The 16,892-nt window shown below is 50.4% G+C and overlaps 1 protein-coding gene across 1 annotated transcript; it reads right to left on the reverse strand.

Moving 5' to 3' along the window:
- Positions 1 to 947: 947 nt before the first annotated feature.
- Positions 948 to 15,034, reverse strand: GRPEL1 (GrpE like 1, mitochondrial). The gene is made up of 4 exons (XM_027545109.1): positions 14,924 to 15,034; positions 11,507 to 11,669; positions 9,554 to 9,635; positions 948 to 2,046 (listed from the first exon to the last, which is right to left on the reverse strand). Exons 1-4 carry the CDS (start codon positions 14,983 to 14,985, stop codon positions 1,700 to 1,702), a joined length of 654 nt encoding a protein of 217 aa, XP_027400910.1. The 5' UTR covers positions 14,986 to 15,034; the 3' UTR covers positions 948 to 1,699.
- Positions 15,035 to 16,892: the final 1,858 nt, after the last annotated feature.

The raw sequence follows: 16,892 nt of genomic DNA on the forward strand, positions 1-16,892 counted from the left end.
GCCAGACCATCTCTGGGTTTAGCACCTTTTAGTGGGTGCAGCTCCAGCTGAAAAGGGGTGGGAGGGGACACACAGAAACTAGCGTGACAGTTACACACACTCAGCGTGCAGATGCATCGAGGCAAAACCGCGTGCCCACAGCCTCGGTGTAGAGCCGGGCGTGACCCCTGGCGCGGTTTCCTCAGGGAGCTCTACCGCCTTCATTATATACTGTTAACATGTATTTATTGAGCCGCCTCCAGTCGTAGCTGCAGCACGCGGGACGTTTCCTTCGGAGCACAGGTTCTCTGGTTGTGGCTTAGTTCTCTCCCTGTGGTATGTGGGATCTTAGTTCCTCAACTAGGGATCAAACCCAAGTCCCCTTCATTGGGAGGCGGATTCTTAACCACTGGACCACCAGGGAAATCCCTGGGCTATGCTTTTGACCAAATAATTTAAAGCAACTGAAAAGGAAAATTTTTTTGCAATTTTAATAATGGGATTATCACCTATACCTTTCAAACTTGTGTGCCCCCCATTTTTATGCAGTAAATAGACGTAACTGTACTGATCTTCAGTCCCTGAAGTACCCCTCAGAAGCAAAGATTGTGGGAGGTTACTTTTTCTCTGGCTCCATCATTCAGTTTTTCCCTTAGCGTGAGGAAAGGAGGGTCCTAAGGAGAGTCACAGGGTCAGCACTTGCCGGTTGTGTCTCTCTGCTGGTGCCGCTCCCCAGTGTCTGTGGTCCCCTCACGGTCGTGGGCGGACCCAGGCCTGCCCCCAGCACCGGCTGCCAGCCACCAGCCAGGGGGAGCCCTGGAGGAAGCCTCTTGCCCTTCCGGAACACAAGCCAACACGTCTGGGTGTCAGGCACACAGCTGCAGGGTCTGAGCAGAGACCCGGAAGGCTTCGTCACGCTGTCCTTAACGTGAGGATCTCCGCCATCAAAGCACACAGAACAGCTATCAGAACGTAGGAAAATATCAGGGCTTTAATCCTCTTAAATAAAATGTAACATTTAAAATATACCAAGCACGCAGTCCTCAGGTTTCTCTAGGAAAGTCCATCTTACTAGGGGAATCACCTTTAGGTCACTGGTCACTAGCTGGGTATGGATTTCAACATTTCCAAAGGCGAACAAAACAGGACAACGGTAACTGATTCCGTCACCCTCAGTAACGGGCAAAGTAGAGAGGTGTGGTTGTTCTTGGCAGGCAGGCAGTTACTGATTATAAAGGAACTCAAATCACATTTGTCACCAAGGGCCTCATAAACCTCCCTCAGCAATCCCCTCCACTGCCCGAGTGAAAGCCAAGCGTCCCGGGAGCTCACAGGCCACCGTGAGACGCACGGGACGCAGAGCAGCTGGCACGGCCAGCCAGCAGACGGGGTTCCTGAAGGCCTTTTATTTACTTCACACTCTGACGCCGCCAGAGTCTGGGCAGACACAGTGTTTCTCGAGATACCCCAGAGTCCAGCAGTGTCCCGTCAGCCTGTTCCGTAAGCACGTGGAACATGTGTTTAAAAATCAACGGACAGACTCCCGTATTCCAGTTAACGCAGCTGTGCAATCGGCTGGCTTTTCTGCGGGGCCGACGGATACCAAAGCCTTGCAGCAAGGTTTAGGAAAAGGTCAAGAGTATTCATAGGTGAGAAAAGACGAACCCGCCCTGGGAGAGTCAGCGAGCGATTACGACAAAGCGCTGACACCCACGGGCTGCTAAGCCCCCTTCACCACCCCCACCAGGGCGGGCCTCAGGGTGCGCCCGTGCAGCTTGTAACCCACTTTGTTAACCAGCGCCACAGTGCCCGGCTCCTTCCCCTCGACCGGCGTGTGGAACAGCGCCTCGTGCTCGTACGGGTCGAACTTGGCACCCAGGGGGTTCAGCCGGAGCAGGCCGTGCTTCGTGAACACCTTCTGGATCTGGACCTCAGTCATCACGAGCCCCTCGTAGAGGCTCTTCAGGTGCGGGTTGTCGTCCCGAATCTCCTCCTGCGGGACACACTGCGTGGCCTTCTCCAGGATGTCTGCCACCTCCAGCAAGTCCTTGCAGAAGCCCTGGATGCCTGCGTAAGGTAAGGGAGAACGTCACTGCATTCCGCATCGACTGCACAGGCAGCTCAGAACAAGCCCTCCTTATGTGACGTGCGCGTGCTCACTCGCTCCGTCGTGTCCCACTCTTGTGACCCCGTAGACTGCAGCCCACCAGGCTCCTCTGTCCGTGGGAGTCTCCAGACAAGAACACGGGAGTGGGTTGCCATTCCCTTCATCCAGGGCATCCTCCTGACCCAGGGACTGAACCCGCGTCTCCTGCAATGGCAGGTGGACTCCTTACCACTGAGCCACCGCGGAGTCCTTCTGTCACCTTGTTTCAAATCACTACTTTGTGCTAGAATCTCACTGGGCTGGATTAAACAACAAACTTCCTGAGGTTTAGACAGAAGCCAATGAGGTGTAAAGACAGGGAGGTGAAAACCTGCAGAGCCAGACTGAAAACTCCCAGTCCTGCTCGAGACCAAGAGGACACAGACTCCCGAGCACATCAACCCCACGTCAGCCGCCGAGCGCGGGGCCTGGAGCCACACCCCCGGCTGTCAGACAGCCCTGGGACTGTGTGGAACCCCTCTGGGTTGAGGCTGCTTTGCTTACAGCACAGGGCCAACAGTGGCTGACACACGGCGAGCTTATGAGGACAGGAAGTTACGCACCTCACGGCGCCCAGAGCACTAAGTGCTCGATACACGTTACCATTACTTGGCACCACGAGGTCAGAGCTACCAGGACACAAGCCTTGATCTAACAGAAGAGGTAACAGTTTAAAAAATTTTATATAAATGCAAACGTCTATGCTTTCAAGACAACCCTTCAGATGCTGAAAGCAGGAAGCTGGGGCTGACGAGAGGCGCCCCCTGGGCCAGCCCGTCCCCCTCCCCCGCGGCGCAGCAACGAGGCTCCAGACAACCCGCTCAAGTCTTCTCAAGTTTCAAAGGCTCTACACTTTGAAAAAGGCAACGCTTGTTTACAGCTTCCCTTGTTTTACACAGTATTTTCACCCAGTTGCTGTAAATGAAATTAAAAAGTCTACCCATCCAATAAAAACGTGAGCATCTAGTAAGGACGAACCCCTCGTGCGAGCTGCTGGGGAAACGTCTGCCAACGTGGAGTGTTGGTCTGAGACATGCAGCGCACGATCGCCACAGTGAGACACACAGTTACCAGTTATACTTCCAGGACGGAGCCCTCCTGAGTGCTGAGGACGATTAACCTCAGGGACATAGCTTACTTAGCCTGGGATGTGGACTCAGAGTCAGGACTGAGCCAAGCATTCCAGGAGCCCAGGGTGCCCGTCCACCAAGACGACACAAACCCAGAGAAGCTGACAGCTCCGGGTGGGGTGGTGGACTGAGTGGAGGGGAGCTGAGGCCACTCTGCCAAGGGTGTGGAGCAGAAGCGCGGGAGCTGAAGCTGGCCTGGACAGCGGAGGACGTGGCGGAAGGGCAGCGGGCGGAGTCCAGCCGTCCCCGCCCCCAGGGAGGGAGGGGGAGTGGGCGGAGTCCAGCCGTCCTGGACCCCAGGGTGGGAGGGGAGTGGGCGTGGGGGGAGAGCATAGTTTCAGATGCCTGACCTGAACACCTGCGTGCGCGAAGGTATCATTTACTCAAACGAGGAAGGGAAGCAAAGGGGAGAATTCAGTTTAAAATACCTCGGAGACATCCAGGTAAAGACAGCCAGGACTAGAATGCGGAAGAAACGTCTGAACTGGCAGCTCACCTGTGTGTGGACACCACTCAGCCCTGTTGGAGGGCGAGTCAGTGGGGGTGGTGAGGGGAGGCCTGAAGAACACGGACATTTGGAGGGCAGCAGGCATGCAGCCAGTGCAGGGGATGACCGAAGAGGAAGAAAAACAGGAGCGGAGATGACGGCATCTGAGAGCGAAACGCGTCTGCAGAAGCAGTGAGGCTCCATGGTCAGAGGGCCCGTGGAGGGAAGGTGGGCCCGCCCCAGCAGCCTCCTGCTGAACACGGCCTCTCGGAGCCCTGGGAGCCCGCCAGCGCAGGCCGCTCACCCCCACGCAGACGCGGCTCTGCAATCCACACTACTGTCGCCCAACCTGTAAGCTCAGCAGCATCTGTGGGGCATCCGAGGGGACTGGTGCTCCCGTGGCTGGGACGGTCCCGGCCTACTAAGGCCTGAATCTGTGGGCTTGGTGGGCGTGCCCACAAAAGCAAGGCTGGGTCTGGGCTCCAGGAGGCCTGCGTTGTTAGCTCTGGGAACACGGCGGCAGGGCACGCCAGGGCTGCCTGCCTGCACTCCCTCGGAGGTGGGGCCTGGCGCAGTGTGACGACAGTGCACCCTGTGAGCCAGGCAATGGGAGGGCTTCCCCGGCGGCTCGGAGGTGAAGAACCCGCCTGCCAACGCAGGAGATGCAGGTTCCATCCCTGGGTTGAGAAGATCCCCTGGAGGAGGGCGTGGCACCCCATTCTAGTATTCCTGCCTGGAGAATCCCATGGACAGAGGGGCCTGGTGGGCTGCAGTCAGTCCACAGGGCCACACAGTCAGACGCGATGAAGCTCACACAACAGCGGCCACCACGCAGCACGCTCCCTGGGGCACAGCTGCAGTGGGGCGATGCTCAGCTCAGTGGCTCCCCTCCCAGAGGGGGCGCTCACTCCCGCCTACCTCACTGTGCAGCTCAGAAACAGATCTGGGGGATGTCCACTCTGACCAGGAGGGAGCAGATCCTTCCCCTGGCAGGGCTGTGACAACCACAGAGGGGAGGCCCCGCTCAACCAGTCACACCCCCCATCCATGGGACAGTGGCCAGGACACCCAGGAGCACCTGTACTATAAAAGCAGGCCTTGCACCAAAAATGTTAGACCCACGCGGGCTACTACACAGGGAGGCTCCCACACAAGGAAAAAAAAGCCCTCCAAGACCACGGTAAGTAACTGTTTCTCCTAACAACATAAGAAATCTGAAAGGCAGAATAATGAAAATCACCCAATCAGAACAGCAGACAAGAAAGCCAAATGAAAAAACATGAAAGCAACGTAAGAGACCTATGGGATAATTCGCCAATGTACACGACAGGGATTCTAGCAGAAAAGAAAGGGGGGTTGCAGATGCATTTGCGTGCCTCACGGCTGGGCCCTTCCCTGGCGGTCCAGTGAGCTTAAACGGCCTCACAATGCGGCAGGCGCGGGCTCAATCTCTGATCAGGGAGCTGAAACCCCACGTCTTCAAGTCAGAAAACAAAGCAGAAACAATGCTGTAACAAGTTTAGCAAAGACTTTAAAAATGGTCCACATGGGAAAAAAATCACTTAAAATGGAACAGTTAGAGAGAGGATTCTAAAGACAGCAAAAGGGGGAGCGAGCTATGGGGGATCCCGTGCGGCTGTCAGCCGGCATCCCCACAGAGACACTGCGTGCCAGAAGGAAGGGGAGGGCATAGTAAAGGCGTGCGAGGGAGAAGTCTGCAACCTGGAAACCCTACCAGTAAGGTCATCATTTACAAGGAGACAAAGAACTTCTTAGACCAGCAGAAACTTTTTGTACTTTTAACACAGCAATACTAAACCTATCCTAAAAGAAACATTAAAAAAAGTCTTCCCTAAGTAGAAAAGAAGAAGCTATAGGCAAGAGAAAACCCAACTGTAAAGTAAATCACTTAAAGCCAGTACAAAGATTAAAAAAAAAAAAAAAAAAGTCTGTGAAATCAATGATGCTGCAATGAACACCTGAAGGGTCAACACGAAACATGTAAAAGACAACATCAAAATCATAAAGTGTGGGGAAGGAGTAAGAAAACGTTGACTTTTTTCCCCCTAGAATATGTTTGAGCCTATATGACCACCAGTCTAAAGCAAGCAGATCTAGAAAGAGATTAACATACTATAAAAAAGCTGAGCGCCGAAGAATTGATGCTTTTGAACTGTGGTGTTGGAGAAGACTCTCGAGAGTCCCTTGGACTGCAAGGAGATCAAACCAGTCCATCCTAAAGGAGAGCAGTCCTGGGTGTTCATTGGAAGGACCGATGTTGAAGCTGAAACTCCAATACTTTGGCCACCTGATGTGAAGAGCTGACTCATTTGAAAAGATCCTGATGCTGGGAAAGATTGAGGGCAGGAGTAGAAGGGGACGACAGAGGATGAGATGGCTGGATGGCATCAGCGACTCGATGGTCATGGGTTTGGGTGGACTCCGGGAGTTGGTGATGGACAGGGAGGCCTGGTGTGCTGCGGTTCATGGGGTCGCAAAACGTCGAACACGACTGAGCGACTGAACTGCACTGAATATACTTGAAAAACATGGTAACCACAAATCAACAACGCACACTAGATTTACAAAATACAAAAAGACAACAAGCACAATACAAAAAAACAAAAATACATCAAACTACAATACGCAGTCTACCAGAGACCTACTTTAACCAAAGGACACACACAGGTTGAAAGTTGAGGGGACTATTTCATGCAAAGGTAAATAAGAAAGTGGGGGGGGGGGTCACGATATTCATCAGACAAAACAGACATTAAAACAGAAGCTATAAACACAGAAAGAAAAACACTATATAATATTAAAAATCAATCCAAGAAGATATTATATTCCTCAACATATATGCACACACACAAGAGCACCCAAAGTGCATAAAACAAATGCTACAGACATAAAGTGAGAAACTTCATGGGATACAACAGCGGGAGACTCTCCTGCCCGCCTCGCATGGATAGACAGAGCTAGACAGGAAGTCAATAACAACAGAGATCCAAAATGATACAACAGAGCAGCCAGACTTAACTGATACGCTCAAGACATTCCATCCAAAAATACAGAATACACGTTTAAGTGCACACAGAGCCTTTTCTAGGACTGACCACACACTGGGGCACAAAACAAGCCTCGACAGCTTTAACAGAACAGAAACTATTTCCAGCATCTTTCTGACCAGAGCTGCATGAACCTAGGTATCAACTACAGAAAAAGAAATGAAAACAAAACAAAAGCCCAACTGTATGGAATTAAACAACACGCTCCTAAAATGCCAATGGGTCCACAGTGACATAGAAGCAGAAGTTAAAAACTGCCTAGGGCCAAATGACAGTGGCCACACGCCACACACAGTCTGCACGACGCGCAAAGCGGTTTTCAGAGGCAAGTCCAGTGATACAGGGCTTCTTTAAGAGAGAAGAGAAATCGCAGAACAACCTAACCTACCACCTGAAAGAATCAGAAAAATAAGAACAAACAAAACCTGAAGTCAACAGAAGCGAGGAGATAAAGATCAGAGAGAAACTAGAGATTAAAACAAACAAACAAACAAAAAAAACCCCCAAAAAACTGGCTCACCAAGAAAAGGGAGAGGATCCAAATAAAGAAAATAAGAAATGAAAGAGAAATCACAACTGATGCCACAGAAATACAAACCATTAAGAGAATATTATGAACAATTAATTATATTCCAACAAACCTGACAATCCAGAAGACAAAAACAAGTTCCTACAAAGACACAGCCCACCAAAACTGAATCAAGATATACGTAATCTGAACAAACTGATAACTAGATGTGAAACAGCATCTGTAATTAAAAGAAATTCCCTACAAACAAAAGTCCAGGACCAGATGGCTTCACAGGTGAATTCTATCAAACATAGAAAGAACTCCTACCAATTCTTCTGAAACTCTTTCAAAAGAATGAAGAGGAAGGAATACTCCCAAAGACATTCTATGAAGCCACCATTACCCTGATACCAAAACCAAAGACAGACCCTACTTAAAAAAAAAAAAATTACAGGCCAATATCTTTGATGAATATAGATGCAAAAATTCTCAACAAAATATTAGCAAATGGAAATTAACAACAGATAAAAAAGATCATACACCACGACCAAGATGGACTCATCTCAGGGTCATAACAATAGTTCAGCATATGCAAATCAATCAATGAGATACACCATGTCAACAAGAGAAAAGATAAAAACCACATGATCATCTCAACAGATGAAGAAAAAGCATCTGATCCAACACCCACTCACAATAAAAACTTACGACATAAGGATGCCCACTCATCACTTTTTCAATACAGTACTGGGAGTCTAAGCCGCGATGTAAAACTGTCAGTATATACTGATGACACGATAAAATACTTATTGAAAGCCCTGAGACTCCACACAAAAACTACTAGAATAAATGAATTCAGCAAGGTAGCAGGATATAAGATTAATATACAGAAACTGGCTGAATTTTTTTACACTAACAATGAAATATCAGAAAGAGAATGTAAAGAGCAATATCCTTTAAAATCACATCAAATAATAAAAAAAACTTAGGAACAAACCTGAAAGGAGGTGAAAGACTTACATGCTGATAACCATAAACCATTAGTGAAGGAAACCGAAAATGATTCAAAGAAATGGAAAGATATTCCATGCTCTCCATGGAAGAATTAACATTGTTAAAATGGCCACACTACCCAAAGCAATCTACAGATTTAATGTGATCACGATCAAATTACCAGGGTTTCCCAGGTGGCTTGGTGGTAAAGAACCTGCCAGCCAATGCAGGAGACACAGGAATCTTGGGTCAATCCATGGGTTGGCAAGATTCTCTGGAGGAGGAAATGGCAACGCACTCCAGTATTCTTGCCAGGATGCCCATGGACAGAGGGGCCTGGTGAGCTGCAGTCCATGGGGTCACAGAGTTGGACACGACTGAGTGACTGAGCACGCACACTATCAAATTACCCGTGACATCTTCTACAGAAGATGAGCAAGTGCAAACTATTATGTACAGAATGAACAACAGGTTACCACTGTGGAGCATATGGGACTATAGTTAATTATCCTATGATAAGACAATAATGGAAAAGAACGTAAAAAGATGTGTAACTGAGTCACCTTGCTGTACAGCAGAAATTAACACATTATAAACCAACTATATACTTCAATAAAATTAAAAAAAGAGAGGTTTGTTCTCTGTGCTGAACTTGGGTCTGTCCCTGGGCAGAGGGTTTCACCTCCTACAGTTCTGCATCCAGAACAGGGGGACTGAAAGCTCTGTCCCCTAAGTGCTCAGCGGTCTTCTGGGTGACCAACACAACGTATGTGGGGCTGGGAGACGGGCCTTGGCGCCAGGGCCATTTTAGTGCAAATCATTTCAGCCTCACCGACCTCAACTGTAAGGCGGGAAGCATGATGACAGAAGGATCCAACGGTGTCGACACAGACAGCGCCTGACGAGGTCTTAAGTGAGGCCAGCGTCAGGGCTGCTCCCGCTGAGGACCCGAGCCTCACAGGGCACCTCTGCTGGCACCTGCAGCCTCACACTGAGGCCCTCGTGCGGAAGAGAGAAGGATACTCTCCTATGAAGGAACCACGCTCACCACTACGAGCGTGCATCACAAGCCAGCTCTGCTCCTTCTAGGCAACAGCTGACTCATCCCAACCACTGGAGGAGTGCAGCCAGCAGCCGCCCACCTCCCCACCTGATCCATCATGCTGTCTAGGACCACACACACCCCCACTTCCTTGTCCATGTTTCCCAGGATCAATATCATGTAGTGTTTAAAGTTACCATATAGTTTTGCCTCCTCCACCAATTTTTGGCTCCTCTGCCGCAAGTTCTCAGTATCTGCTAGAGCTCGCTTATATTTTTCCTTTAAAAAAAAAAAGGAAGAAAAATTCACATGAAATAAATCTGGAACAAATTCATCAGAAAACAAATGTGATATAATCAACTGCAAGTCAAAATACAAACAACAGCTATCAGTACTTTGGAGACTGGATGCGGAATATAAACAGAAGTCAATTAACCAGTGCCACTATTCCCACTATGTGGGGAATAAGATGGCCAGGCGTCACATATTCATAAGCCCCCAAGGCCATTCTCACTCTGTGTACAACTGAGCCAAGGACAAGAAAAGCTGCTCATTTCCCCTGGTTCTGATGGTTCCTCGCAAGGAAGGACCAGTCATTCCTCTGGAGAATCTCCAGCTCAAGGGAACCCTAGAACCCAGGGTAAGGGCTGACCTGGCTTGCTTCTCACACCCCAAGGAGAGGGTCAGGAGAACCACCACCCTTAGCAGACAGCTTTGACCTCTACCCCACAGAAGAGGAAAAACCTCAGGAATGAACCTTTGGTATTTTTAATATTGCCCAGATACGGTTCAGTTGGAACACTTACTGTGTAACAATCATTTGAATTCTTGTATTTTCCTCATTTTGCACCAACTCTTCTATAATCGTATCCATCTCCTGGCATTTCTATTTTTCATGGGCACTAGGTTACTGCGTTCCGCTTTCTGGGGGTCCCAGTGCCACGGTTAAGAGCAAGGTCTCACAGGCTCAGACCGTGGCCCTGCCACTGGGTAGCAAGGTGACCTTGGGAAGTGTACCAAACAGTCCTGGGCCTCAGTTTCCTCATCTGTAAACAGGGGTATTAACGGCTGACTCACAGGGCTGTTGTGAGGATTCGTATAAACAAAGGGGTTAGCAAAGCCCTAGCACAGTGCTTCATGGCAAATAGACGGGGATACGACGGAAACAGTGACATACTATTTTCTTGGGCTCCCAAATCACTGCAGGTGGCGACCGCAGCCATGAAGCTAAAAGACGCTTGCCCCCTGGAAATAAAGCTGTGACAAACCTCAACAGCTTATTAAAAAGTAGAGACATTACTTTGCTAACAAAGGTCCATCCAGTCAAAGCTATGGTTTTTTCAGTAATCACATTTGGATGTGAGAGCTGAACAATAAAAACAGTTGAGTGCCATACTACTTTACTGCAGCACTGGAGAAGACTCTCGGGAGTCCCTTTGACAGCAAGGAGATCCAACCAGTCCATCCTAAAGGAAATCAGTCCTGAATATTCATTGGAAGGACTGATGCTGAAGCTCCAATACTTTGGCCACCTGTTGCGGAGAACTGACTCATTGGAAAAGACCCTGATGCTGGGACAGACTGAAGGCAGGAGAAGATGGTGAAGACAGAGGATGAGATGGCCGGATGGCATCACCGACTTGGGGGATATGAATTTGGGCAGACTCCAGGAGATGGCGAGGGACAGGGAGGCCTGGAGTGCTGCAGTCCCTGCGGTCGCAAAGAGTCAGACACGACTGAGTGACTGAACAACAACACTTTTCCACATGAGGTCATAATCTGTATTACTAATTAGTTCAAAAAACTCCAACATTCCTAGGAGAGCACCAGATGACTTTACCTCTGGCTCCCACCTTTGTCCTCCCAAAGACCCAAGCTCAAAGGTCCTACTGAATATTCCTCACTTGTAAAGGCCATTTTCAGTCTTAACTCAATATAATCTATGTAGCACATGAAGATAATTCTCATGACAACCAGAGTCACAGTGGATTTGAGTTCTATCCCTCCTTCAGCAGTAACTTGCTAGAACCCAACAGGGACAGAATTCGTCTGGCTTCTGCCTCTGTTGTCAGGGAGGCTATCTTGACATCCCCAGGAGACAGACCTGGAGTTCCACAGACCACACTCCTCACAAGAGCCCACAGCCTTACCATGGTCTCCTTCAGCTGCTCTTCCAGCTTGACCTTCTCTTCCATGAGTGTCTTCTCCGTGGAAGGAAGATCTGTCTTCTGTTCATTCTGACCCGCGTCCTCTTCCAGGTTCTGGCCGTTGTTCTTCTGTTTTGCAGCTGTGCACAGCAGCCGAGGAGAAGACCTGAAGGCAAGTCCACACGACAGAAATTAAGATCATGATTCTTCTGCTTGTTAAAGTCAGACAGATGACTTTAAATCGTCCAAATGGACGATGGAAATCAAAGGTAATTTAAAACTACTTGCTACATGGGGGAGAAAGGATTTGTCTTAGATACAATAAACGCAAATTGCATATGATGTATGGAAGCTATTTGTTTATGTAGAGTCTTCTGCAATACACGCCTAAACTAAAACGTCAGTGCGCCAAGGCTACAGCACTTATCTCCCCTTCTCCTCACCCTCAGGAACTCCTGATCATCCAGACCCCACCACGAGCTGAAGAAGAGCTACTACTGGAGGTGAGGTCCAGCGCTGCTGTCCCTTACAAAGCCTCGTGGGCAGACATCTTGCCCACAGGCTACTTCAGTTCAGTCCAGTCGCTCAGTCATGTCCGACTCCTTGCGACCCCATGAACTGCAGCATGCCAGACCTCCCCGTCCATCACCAACTCCCGCAGTCCACCCAAACCCATGTCCACTGAGTCGGTGATGCCATCCAACCATCTCATTCTCTGTTGCCCCCTTCTCCTCCTGCCCTCAATCTTTCCCTGCATCAGGGTCTTTTCAAATGAGTCAGCTCTTCGCATCAGGTGGCCAAAGTCATGCAAAAAGGTATCTATATACACAGAACTGTAACTTGGGTTTGAAAGTGATAAAAGAGGAACCAAGTGCTTTGGGAGGCCCAGAGTAGAATATTTCTAGCTTTGGAGAAATGGAAGTCTGGGAAAGGATTTGGGCAGAGGGACTCTGAAGAACAGGCAAGAGTTCACATACAGAGCCAGGAATAGACAAGACAGACTCACTTCAGGAAGGGCATGAACAAAGGCGTGGAGGCAGGAAAGCACAGGGGTGGTTACGTACAGGGGAAAACACAAAAAGCTCTAAAAACTAGCGCTGGGAGTGACTTGGGGTATTACCCAATCTGATCCCCATGTGGAAAAGGTTAAGTAATAAGCCCAAGGCCACAGCGCCATTAATGAATAATACGGATCTGTTCACCAGGTCCAGTGGGGCTCTGAAGTATGCCACAGCCCAATCTGAAAATAAACTACATTCAATTTCCTCCCCAGATTAAAGCAAGCTGCCTCAGTGAACAGAAAAGCTAAGGGCACACAGAACATGCGTACAAGGGTGTTTAAGACAGCACGTACAGATGTTTTCCAGGATGAAAAGCTTGAAACAGAACACTGCTCAGAAGGACACGGGGGGACAAACTGTTGCTTCCACGGTCTGGAATACTGAGCAGCCACCAAATAGATGGCAGTGTTAAATTGCCATCTTTTGGCTACACCACGGGGGTACTGTGCAGGAAGAAATGCAACGTAGAGAAATACACAAAACATGACCCCAGTTTTATAAACACAAACCAGAAATCCTATTTTGAGAAGAATAAAAGGATACACTAGTCTGTTACCAATACTTTGGCCACCTTATGTGAAGAGCTGACTCACTGGAAAAGATCCTGATGTTGGGAAAGATGGAGGGCAGGAGGAGAAGGGGACGACAGAGGAAAAGACGGTTGGATGGCATCACAGACTCAATGGACGTGAGTTTGAGCAAACTCTGGGAGAGAGTGATGGCAAGGAAGCCTGGCAGGCTCCAGTGCATGGGGTCGTGAAGAGCAGGACACGACTGAGCAGCTGAACAATCACCTGGGGGTGAAGACCAGTGGCCATTATGCTGCTGTTTTTACTTTTGCAACTGAAAAACGAACCATCTAAAGACGGAGTGTGCTGCCATGACCTGCCCTCGTTTCCAGTGGTCCTGGCATCTGGGTGTAACAGTCACAGCCTTTCACGTGGGCCCCACTCAGCAGAGGCCCTCCTGCAGCAGCCAGTCTGGGTTTGCTCCAGAACTGGCTCCCAGAACTCAGTTACTCCCAGAGCTCCGCACACAATTCAATGTGCTCTCTCCCCTACTCGAGCCTCCTTACACAAAACCTATTCCTAGAGGCAGAAATGCACGCAGGCCTGGCAATCAACTGGATTTCCCAGGTGGCTCCAGTGGTAAATAACCCAGCGGCCAATGCAGGAGACGTAAGAGAAGCGGGTTCAATCCCTGGGTCAGGCAGATCCCCTGGAGGAGGGCCTAGCAACCCACTCCAATATTTCTGTCTGGAAAATCCCCAAGGACAGAGGAGCTTGGCTGGCTACAATCTAAATGACTGCAAAGAGTCGGCCACGACTGAGCACGCACCCAAGTCCAGGCAATCAATGCCAGTTACAAAAATCGCAAATGGAGCCAACAGCTTCTCCTCACTCGACTCCCCAGGTGGGTTTGTTCCCACACTGTCTATACAATGGATCCGGCTAGAACAGCAGCTTCATCCCCTCGCCCTGTCCTCGTCCCGGTTTATCGTCTCACCATCACTAAATAAAGCTCCTTGAGGGCAAAGTCCGGGTCCTGCTCCGCGCAGCTTCTACCCCATGTTCGGCCCAGAGCAGCTTCTCCTAACAGATAACCTGGTTCCCCGAAGCTCCCCTCAATGTGGAAGGTGCTACTTCAGTTCACTCGCTCAGTCATGTCCGACTCTTTGCGACCCCATGGGCTGCAGCAAGCCAGGCCTCCCTGTCCATCTCCAACTCCCGGAGTTTACTCAAACTCATGTCCACTGAGTCGGTGATGCCATCTAACCATCTCATCATGTCTTCCCCTTCTCTTCCCGCCTTCAATCTTTCCCAGCGTCTTTTCCAATGACTCAGTTCTTCGCATCAGGTGGCCAAATTACTGGGAGTTTCAGCTTCAGCAACAGTCCGCTAAGCACGGGCTAAACTAAGTTAGGAGGCCGGACTTTGAAACGGCACAAACCGCAGGTTTAAAAAAAAAAGGCAAAGGAAAAGCCAAGGAGAGGGCAGGGCCTCGTGACCTCCGCCGCGGCGTCACTGCTCTAAGTCAGCGGCTCTCCCCACGGTGCGTTAGGTAGGGGCTGCGGCCCTTCTGTGCTCGGACTCCGCAGCACGCGGAGGTGGTGGAAGCTCGGGCCGGGCGGAAGGAGCCCGCTCGCGACCGCCGCCTCGCGCGGGGCGCCGTCCCGTCCGCCCCGCGGGCAGCAGGGACAGAGCGGCGGCCGGGCAGGCCCCACAGGAGACCCCAGCGGAGCCCGCGCCGCGCGTCTGGAAGCCCCCCCACGACGCCCGGGCTGGAGCCGGGCAGGGCTCGCGTCCGAGCCAGCGGGGACAGCACGCCCCTCCTAAGACTGGCCATCGGCGCCCCTTACCTGAGAGACAACGCGAAAGCCGGGAGGCTGCCCCGGGCCAGACGCACGCACCGAGCCGCCATGACTGCTGCCGGCACTGCGCGCGCGCATCGGGCATGCGCGAGACTCTATTCTTGCTTCTCCCGCTCAATTGCTTCCCCTCAGCCAATCCACCACCGTTCTTCCTCTGATGGACAGGGCATATTCACCAATAATTGCCGGCCTGGACGGTGGGCGGGGTTTGAGGCCTTGAGAGGCCCCCGAAAGTGAAGCTGAGGTGAAAGGTGAAGGAAACAGACTCCTCCGTGGGGGTGGGGGGGGGAGGCGTGGTCAAGGGAACAACCAATAGAGAGAGAGCATGGGGGAGGGCGCCGGAAGTGCGGACTGAGGGGGCGCGGAGACTCTCGAGCGCGGTTTCCAGTGAGGCCCGCCCTTTCTGTACATCCACCTTAAGCTTCAGGGTGCTCTTTGTTCTGGGAGGTGGCGAGACGCCAGGGCTTTTGTCCTTTTCTCCCTCACAGCCCGAGCTCCTGGGACCGAGCCAGACTTTGGGTGCTCAGTGTAGGCTAAAGGCAAATAGGTCAAGGACGAAAGCTCGTGGACGGGCGACCGCAGGGCTCCGGGAAAGTCGGTTAAAACAGCGTTAGGCGGTCACCGCCGGTCCTGCCGGCGACTTCGCGGCGCAGGAGGGCGGACTGGTGGCCGGAGGGGGCCTCCGTCGGTACTGTGGGTTGTATTAACGCAAAACCCGGGAAGCCTCTGTGGTCGAGCGCGGAGGCGTCGGGCCTGGGTGAGGAGACTTGGGAGGTGTGTTTTGTTTGCGCTCTTCTTGCACCTTCATTTTTCTCAGTGTGTTAGTCGCTCAGTCGTGCCCGGCTCTTTTCGACTCCATGGACTGCAGCCCACCAGGCTCCTGTGTCCATGAGATTCTCCAGACAACGATACTGGAGTGGGTTGCCATCTCCTTCTCCAGGGGATCTTCCCTACCCAGGGATCAAACCGGGGTCTCCTGCACGGCAGGCAGATTCTTTACCGACTGAGCAACAAGGGAAGCCCAATTTTCTCAGAGTAAGACTTACAAAGCATACCAAGAACAGAATCGAAGACGACTTCTGGGGACACAACCAAAGCTCATAAAATCCAAATGTTTTCGTTGCTCTTAACAAATGCCACTGCTGCTGTGTCTCGTGCCACGAAGGAGCCCAGGTGCTGCTTGTACCTGCGTCCCGCATCTACTGTCCCCTCTGCCCGAATCGCAGAACCCGTGGTGTCCCCAACGGAGCGCTGCCTGCGTGTCCCATCTGTGAGGACCAAACCTCTGTTCTGCTTCGCTTCCATTGAGAGCATTCATCACGTTGAATATTAGGCCCTGGGCCACTCTCAGGAGGCAAAAAGTCAAATGCAGAACGTAAGACGTTCTGTTGGGCAAATGACCCAGTTTATTAGTTAGGGTCTAGAGGAAAAAAGCAAGTAAGACTGTTTGAGAATTAGAGCGCATAAAAGGTGGAATGTGTGGACCTTTATTTGAATCATGATCGAACAAACCAACTGTGGAAAAAGACATTTGAGAGACAAAGGGGAGAGTCAAATATAAACTGTTAGATGACGGGAGTTATTGATATTTTTGTTAGGGAGAGGTGACCTAGTGTGTGTATAAAAATACCATAATTGTTGGCAGATGTCAACGGAAGTATTTTAATTGCCACAGGATTTGGAATTTGCTTTATGATTATGCAGGCTAAAAAAAAAAAAGGATGGAAGAAACAGGCAAAATGTTGCTAATGGTAGCTGGATGATAAATAGTGTGGGAGTTATGACCATTTTCTTCTCTGTGTGAAGTTTTCTATAGTAAAATTAAAAACACGTCATGGGGAAGGGATAAATTAGGAGCTTGGAACTAACATACACTGCTCTATGTAAAATAGATAACCAGCAAGGACCTACAGTATAGCACAGGGATCTCTACTCAATATTCTGTTATCACCTATAT

The sequence above is a fragment of the Bos indicus x Bos taurus genome, chromosome 6 (assembly GCF_003369695.1).
Source record: "Bos indicus x Bos taurus breed Angus x Brahman F1 hybrid chromosome 6, Bos_hybrid_MaternalHap_v2.0, whole genome shotgun sequence".
Classification (NCBI taxonomy): Eukaryota; Metazoa; Chordata; class Mammalia; order Artiodactyla; family Bovidae; genus Bos; species Bos indicus x Bos taurus.

Excerpts from the sequence above, each read along its gene's own strand:
- GRPEL1 (XM_027545109.1), bottom strand. The coding sequence starts at position 14,985 with ATGGCGGCTCGGTGCGTGCGTCTGGCCCGGGGCAGCCTCCCGGCTTTC. Across the intron at positions 11,670-14,923 it reads GCTTTCGCGTTGTCTCTCAG|GTCTTCTCCTCGGCTGCTGT; the intron begins GTAAGGGGCGCC and ends ACTTGCCTTCAG. Across the intron at positions 2,047-9,553 it reads GGAGGAGGCAAAACTATATG|GCATCCAGGGCTTCTGCAAG; the intron begins GTAACTTTAAAC and ends TACCTTACGCAG.